At 35.5% G+C, this 8561-nt stretch overlaps 1 protein-coding gene across 1 annotated transcript in view; it reads left to right on the forward strand.

Moving 5' to 3' along the window:
• The window catches only part of LRP1B (LDL receptor related protein 1B), a 2189733-nt gene that overhangs the window by 1345348 nt on the left and 835824 nt on the right, over positions 1-8561 (forward strand). The window contains exons 19-20 of the mRNA XM_027835590.1: positions 1596-1676; positions 2790-2957. Of these exons, the coding sequence (XP_027691391.1) occupies positions 1596-1676; positions 2790-2957 (249 nt within the window). The remainder of the gene's footprint in view (positions 1-1595; positions 1677-2789; positions 2958-8561) is intronic.

Below are 8561 nucleotides of genomic sequence, written 5' to 3' on the forward strand. Positions count from 1 at the left end.
TGTCATTTGTTACAATGATCAGCTGGATTTGTCAATTTAATACAATAAACAATTATTAAGAGACTAAGGTGTAGAGACTATCTGATCTAGTATGACAATTTCTCTTGGCAATTGGTGGGTAAAGTGAAAGTTGTTTTACTAATGTCTTTTAAATGAACTCTTGTGTTTGAGGATTTATGGTTCTGTGAATGCTCCTCAGGGAGTCAAAAAGACCTGGTGTTGAATCAGTCATTTAAACTCTGGGTGAATTATGTTCTCTATATATGAAATGGGAACAATAAAACTTACTCCTGGGGAATATTAGTAAACTATTCTGAGAACCTTAGATGAAATATGTTTGGTAATTATGTTTCTCTGATGATTTCCTTCTCTTTTTTATTCTATCTGGACTTCCTACAATAACCTTGATCTTCCAGATCCTTAATTTTTGCAGTGATTTGTTATACTTTTCTCTCCTTTCCAATCTTATTTCCAAGTTATGAAGCTGCTTAACATGTTTGTATTGGGGGACTTAGTTCAACTTTTTCATCCCTCATTGTCACTTTTTGGTGTTTCATTTTGTTTTGTTTTCCCAAAAGTTTTCTGTGGCTTCTCATTTTATTTGCTATCCAATGTTAGTTTTGTTACCTGACGGTGACAAAGATTACATGATACTATGCAAGTAGGATTGCAGCAACAGTTCCTTATACCTGTGGCCAATATTCTGTCCTTCATATCAATATATAATTATTTCATTGCTATGACACTATATATAAAAAAAGTAATAGTTTTCATGCTTTAATTTGGGTCACTACTAATGAAAGATAATGTTTAGTTTCAAGGGAAGCATTTAAAAAGTTTTCTTTTTCCTTTAGATTTAGAGACATTATTTCTCATATATAGCCAATTATCCTTTTTGGACTGATTTTCACAAACTATGGTTCCAGGGTTATTTTTGGTAGCATAAGGTAACATGTGTTTCATATGTGATTCTGTCAATGTAGCATAGCAATTGAAATTCTGTCTGCACCCATAACATTGACCAATAATGCACTTGGTAGGATTTCATGGTATGTCAGAATCAGAATTCAGTTGAAATTTTCCCCAGTTTAAGTAGCTGGTTTGATTGATTTTTTTTTCTTCCATATTTATCTGATAGAGTTCCACAGCAGCAGTCTTAGTTTTGATACTCCCCTACTTTCCCTATCTGTATTCAGGCAAGGCTTCTCTTTAAAACATATGCACAATGTTTCAAAGCACCAGAGCAGAGAGCTCCATCCAGCTGTTTTTCATTTATTGGAGGTCGAGTGTGCTGGTCCCATTACCTGACATCTATTCATTTTGCTTGCAATACAACAGTTCCCATCTGTCCTTCAACAAATGATTCTCCTTGCCTTTCAGTCACTGGAAAGTACTCATTTAAAAGATGTTAAAATTATGTGTGCCCTCTGTCCTCGAGAAGTTACAACCACTTCAGTCATAGATGTAATGATTCCTCTGTGCTTTTTGTGAAGACCCTGGGGAGGAGCTCTGATCACATACGTAAATGAGATACAAATTAAATTCAGCACAGTCATTAACACGTTTCCTATTGGACACTTCTTTATCTTTCACAGAATTCCCAACCTGTGAGCCACTAACTCAGTTTATATGCAAAAACAGAAGATGCATTAGCAGCAAATGGCACTGTGATTCAGGCAAGTACCAAATGTTTCACATATAATCTGATTTTGATGGGGGTCTTGGCTATCTTGTTGACTATCTTCCTTCAGAGAGGTTAAATAGAAAACTTGTGACATATGCTGAGAGAGGGGACTGACACACCAAGGTGATCGGCTTTAAAAGTCACAGACAGGAGCATTTTCCCTATAGGGGTAATTTCAATAACTCACCCCCATATATAAGTCTATGTGTGTATAGACTAAATATACCCACCAAGTGAAGGGAGCTATTGAGGAAATTATCTGAATTATCTAGACCCTTCAGAACTATTAATTGAAATATTTAGCTCCCCAAGACAATGGCCATTTTACAAGTCATAATTTGTAAGTCCAAATTGCCTTAATTTTCTCACTTCAAATAGTTCTATTCTTACACTAAAATAGGAGTGTCATGTTTTAAAGTATAGCAAATGATTAAAATTAATTATGTAAATAGAACTGGATATTTACAATTTGAGTAATTTCCTTCTTAATTATTTTAATTTTACTTTTTTTTAAACTGTTGATTTTTAAAAAATATTATTCAGAGTTAGGTAATGGTATAAACCAACTATTCTTTAAGTTTCAGCTCCCACATAAATATATGCTTGCAAACATACACACAGGTAATAAGTTGACTTTAAACTCTGGAGAGAATGGAGGGTGGGGTTTGGACAAAATTTCTTTGGGTTCAATGTGTAAATGTCAGAGAAAGTATAATTGGGTTGTGGGCACAAGTAGAAAAAGGGTAGCCTGGAAGGGATGATCATTTATTTATTTGCCAATTATACCACAACTCTTACCATTTCATATAAATTCTACCTCTACTCTTTCTTTAATTATTTTATGCTTCATGTATGAAATAATTTCCTTCATTAGTCAGATCTTACTAGGAATAAAATATGTACCATAATGACTACTGTATAGGCTGTATATAATTTTGATGTTTCTCTTTAGACCTAGAGAAAGATAAATTTAAAATCAATCTCATCAATTGTAAATAGTACTTTGGGATGAGTTTACATTAAGTGAACTCCCTCTCTTTCTATGTAAACTTTCAGATGGTTACATCATCTTCATGGGTTTAACATTACATGTGCCTCTTTCTAGATGATGACTGCGGTGATGGGAGTGATGAAGTGGGTTGCATTCACTCTTGCTCTGATAATCAGTTCAGATGCTCCAGTGGCAGGTGTATTCCAGGACACTGGGCATGTGATGGTGACAATGACTGTGGAGACTTCAGTGATGAAACCAAAGCAAACTGTACCAAAGAAGGTTAGTTATTTTGTAGAAGTAGAGATATTTATTTTAAGCTGTAAACAACATTCAGAATTGTTGACAGTATGCATTGCATTTGAAAAGAAATGGCTCATCCAACAGAGATCATGTGTGGGGTACTCAGTAAGAAAATCGATTCACTATCTCTAGCACTGCCATCCATCCCTGCCACTTCCACTTATGTCTCATTAGCAACTCTTTCTGCCCTTGTTACCCTCTCCTGTTCTATCTCTCCCTTCTTGAATGCATTTACTTATCACTCTCCCAGCCATACTCTCCTATCTTCTATATTTTTAAATGCCCCCAAATAGCAAAACAACAATTGTAAAAACACTTTTATTTTTACTTATATCTAAAATTCATCAAGGGCAGTTAGGAAGCCCAGTGGATAGAGTGCTGGGCCTGGAGTCAAGAAGATTTCTCTTCATGAGTTCAAATCTGGCCTTAGACATCTGCTAGTTATGAGACCCTGGACAAGTCACTTTCCCCTGTTTGCCTCAATTTCTCAATTTGTAAAATGAGCTGGAGAAGAAAATGGCAAACCATTCCAGTATATTTACTAAGAAAACCCCAAATGGTGTCACAAACAGCCAGACATAACTAAAACATGTCTGAACCAACTCAAAATTAATCTCTTCTTCTTTATAGTTTTCTACTCCTGACAGTATCTTGCTATTTATTTATCTATTCTATTCATCCCAGAGAATAGGGCCATATTTGTTGTTTTAATGGATTTCTACATAGTATCTATGAGCATCATGTGCAGTTGGTTGTATTTATGAATAAAAAGGCATGTATTAAGTAACTGCGTACCAGGAATTGTGATAAGCATCAGAGATACAAAAAAAAAAATGAAGATGATCCATCTCCTTAAGAAACTTGCATTCTAATGAGAGAGACAAACCACAGGGGAATGGTAGCCAAGGAAGGGTATTTTGATTTGGAAACTTAAAGAGATTGTAGAACTAGACTGATACTTTCAGGTAGGATTGATGGTAGTATTGATTTCATGGTGGTTTCAGAATCTGAAGGTGAGCTGATGGGGGTGGTGGGAAATGTAGAGGGTCCACACTCAGCAAAGAGATCATTGTGGAGAAAATGGCAGGGATGTAAAATGGAGCATCACTGGAGCAGCCAGCTTGATATAGTGGCTCACATTTCAGGAAATTCACCAATGTTGGGGGTCCCTGGATCAAAAATTCCAGAGATAAAAGGGTTAAGTCCTTCAGGACATAGAGTGATTAGAGCAGTAATTAGGCTGTTCATACCCAGAACTTTATTGGCCAAAGGGACTAAAGCTTAAGCTATACATCTTTTGAGGCAGCTCCCTGGTAACCTCTGGCCATATTGTAGTGGCTTTCTGGACACCTAAGAGCAAAAAAGGACACAGAGTTGGGGCCCAATCCACTCCAGTTTCCACACCCTCCTCTCCTGACCAGACACAGAAAAGAGAAGGAAAGTGTTTTAGTATCTTTGTTGACAATCCTTTCTAAGGCTATGCCAAAATAAATCTTTTTTTGTTAAACCTTGTAGGACTTCTACCCTAGACACCTAAGTGGGGAGGGAAAAAATGTAGCATTGCCAATAGTTTTAATTTCTTTTTTTCTATGAATAATATTACATTATGCAATAGCTTTTCTATCTTGGTCTCTTCATTCCTAGGTAAAGGAAACATCTTTTCTCCCTAATGTAAAAGAACTGTTTCTGCTTTGTTCATAGGAATTCCAAACCTAGGAGTTCTGACAGATCTGAACATTATCTTGGAGATGCCCGAGTGTCATTCTGGTTTGGGCACTTTTGGTCACTTATTACTAGTATAGACTCTAAAACCTTTTATTTCCTCTTTGATTCTGTCAGTGAATGAAGAGAAAGGTAGATGATTGAGGAAATTATACATATAATTTAATTAAAGCTTTCTGAATTGTTTGTTTTTAAACTAACATATTCTAGAATACGTTTTCCAACCGTTTCAGGAGAAAGCATGTTTGCTTAATTTTGGTTTTGCAAGTAATCAAAATAATGATAAAAATAATTGTAAAAGTCAAATGCCATTCCAAATATGGGAAAACAGTAACCTATGAATCAGGTAGAAATGATTCTTTAGGTCATTGATGAATATACTGCCTCCCTGCCTTACCTTGGCTGTATAGACTTGATGGTAGCAACAGTAAATCTGAGAAAGCTCTACATCCCTCCTAGACTGAAAGAATGCGCCTTTGTAGTACTTAACTTATAAGTGGCTTAAATTTTGTTTTACTTAACAATTAGATTCTTAGATTCCCCAATTATTTTTGCTGTTCTCCTTTCAGCATCACTCAAGAGAAATACCTCATAAGTTCCTAATACTTTTGGCTTAAATGGACAATTATAGTAACTCAAATTTAGCTATGTCTTACATTTTATTTCTTAAATCTATACTGTGGTCACATAGTCAGTCAGTTATTCAACTAGAATTTATTAAACACCTACTATGTGTCAAGTACTCTGCTAAGTGCTAAATATATTTAAAAAAAAAAGACACAAGAAAGTCCTGACCCTTAAGGAGCTCACAGTCTAATGGGGGAGACAATATGTAAATAACTGTGTACAAACAAGATATAGGCAGGATAAATAGGGTGGGGGAGGGTCTTAGAGGGAAGGTACTAAGATTAAGGAGATCTAAGAAAGGCTTCTTTCAGAAGGTGGACTTTAGCTGAGACTTGAAGTCAGGAAAGCTAGGAGGCAGAGATGAGTAAGAAAATTCTAGTCGTGAGCAGTAGTCAGTAAAAATGCTTAGAGTAGGAAGATGGAGTGTCCTGTGTGAAGAACAGCAAGGAGGCCCAGGTCACTGGATCCCAAAGTACATAGGAGCAAGGAAGATATAAAAGAAGATTTGCTAGGTAGGAAGGGACTAGGTTATGAAGGTCTTTAATAATCAAACAGATGATTTCATTTTTGATCCTACAGGTAGTGAGGGACCAATTGATATTATTGGATAGGGGTTACCATATTTAGATTTGTGTTTTTGGATGATCAAGTTGACAGTTGAGGAGAGAATATACTGAAGTGAGGTGAAACGAGTCAGAGAGGCCAACTTGTAGCCATTGAAATAGTGCAGGCAGGAAATGGAGAGGTCCTGCACCAGGGTGGTGGCAGTGTCAGAGGAGGGAAGAGGGTGAATAAATGAGAATCCAAAGGAGACTATATAATAGTCTAATCACCCCAAACATTTCCCTTCAACCTCCAGTTTGTGGAAGATGCTAGGCCACTGCTAGTTTTGCTGCTTACCTGCTATTGCTGTTTTTTTTTTTTTTCCTCTTAACCACCTAGGAATAGCTTTCTTTATTTCTGCTCTATTTTATTTTCCATTTCAGATTATGTGTTGTGATTATTCCTTAGAGTGACTCTTTTCTCTATGTGCTAATGGAGTAAAGGGAGGAAAAAGTACATCTGAAGATTCCTTTTTTTTCTCACAATACTTTTCAAAATTTCAGCTCCTTGAGTCTTACCAGATTCTTTTTATGATACAAATATGGTGCTGATACCTAAACCTGGAAGAGTCAAAGCAGAGAAAGAAAATTATAGACCAATTTCTCTAATGAATATAGATGCAAAAATTTTAAGCAAAATATTAGCAAATAGATTATAGCAACTTATCACAAGAATAATACACTATGACCAGGTAGCATTTATACCAGGAATGCATGGGTGGTTCAATATAAGGAAAACTACCAGCATAATTCATCATATTAACACCAAAACTAACAGAAACCACATGATCATCTCAATAGATGCAGAAAAAGCTTTTGACAAAATACAACACCCATTCCTACTAAAAACACTAGAGAACAAAGGTATAAATGGAGTCTTCCTTAAAATAATAAATAGTGTCTATCTAAAACCTTCAGCAAGCATCTTATGTAATGGGGACAAGCTAGAAGTATTTCCAATAAGATCGGGGGTGAAACAAGGATGTCCATTATCACCACTGTTTTTCAACATCATACTGGAAACATTAGCTTTAGCAATAAGAGAAGAAAAAGACATTGAAGGTATTAGAATAGGCAAAGAAACAAAGCTATCACTCTTTGCAGATGACATGATGTTATACTTAAAGAATCCCAGAGAATCAAGTAAAAAACTACTTGAAATAATAAACAATTTTAGCAAAATTGCAGGCTATAAAATAAACCCACATAAATGATCAGCATTTCTATATATTACCAACAAAGCCCAACAGCAAGAGATAGAAAGAGAAATTCCATTTAAACTTACTGTAGACATTATAAAATATTTAGGAGTCTACCTCCCAAAACAAACCCAGGAACTCTATGAACACAATTACAAAACTCTTTTCATGCAAATAAAGTCAGATCTAAAACATCAGTTGCTCATGGGTAGGCCAAACTAATATAATAAAAATGACAATTCAACCTAAGCTAATTTACTTATTCAGTGCCACACCAATCAAACTACCAAAAAATTATTTTATAGAGTTAGAAAAAATAATAACAAGATTCATTTGGAAGAACAAAAGGTCCAGAATATCAAGAGAACTAATGAAAAGTAATGCAGGGGAAGGTGGCCTAGCCATTCCAGATCTTAAATTGTATTATAAAGCAGCAATCATCAAAACTTCTTGGTACTGGCTAAGAAATAGAGTGGTGGATCAGTGGAATAGGTTAAATATGCAAGACACAGTAATCAATGACTATAGTAATCTATTATTTGATAAACCCAGAGACCCCAGCTTCTGGGATAAGAACTCACTCTTTGAAAAAATCTTCTGGGGAAACTGGAAAAGAGTATGGCAGAAACTAGGCATAGACCAAAATCTCACACCATGTACCAAAATCAAATCAAATGGGTTCATGATTTAGATATAAAGGCTGATACTATAAGCAAACTGGGAGAGCAAGGAATAGTTTACCTGTCAAATCTATGGAGAACAGAAGAAGTCATGACCAAACAGGAGATAGAAAACATTACAAAAAGCAAAATAGATAATTTTGATTACATTAAATTGAAAAGTTTTTGCACAAACAAAGCCAATGCAACTAAGATTAGAAGGAAGGTAGAAAATTGGGAAAGAATTTTTACAACCAGTCTCTCTAAGGGCCTCATTTCTAAAATCTATAGAGAATTAAGCCAAATTTATGAGAATACAAGCCATTCCCCAATTGATAAGTGGTCAAAGGATATGAACAGACAGTTCTCAGATGAAGAAATTAAAGCCATCTATAGTCATATGAAAAGTGCTCTAAATCACTATTGATTAGAGAAATGCAAATCAAAACAACTCTGAGGTACCATGTCACACCTATCAGAATGGCCAACATGACAAAAGAGGAAAATGATAAATGTTGGAGAAGATGTGGGAAAATTGGAACACTAATGCATTGTTAGTGGAGTTGTGAAATGATCCAACCATTTTGGAAAGCAATTTGGAACTATGCCCAAAGGGCTATAAAAATGTGCATACCCTTTGACCCAGCAATAACACTTCTGGGGCTATATCCCAAAGAGATCACACAAATGGGAAAAGGATCTACATGTACAAAAATATTCATAGCAGCTCTTTTTGTGGTGGCAAAGAATTGGAAATTGAGAGGATGCCCATTA

The sequence above is a fragment of the Vombatus ursinus genome, unplaced genomic scaffold (assembly GCF_900497805.2).
Source record: "Vombatus ursinus unplaced genomic scaffold, bare-nosed wombat genome assembly UNPS02014816.1, whole genome shotgun sequence".
Lineage (NCBI taxonomy): Eukaryota > Metazoa > Chordata > Mammalia > Diprotodontia > Vombatidae > Vombatus > Vombatus ursinus.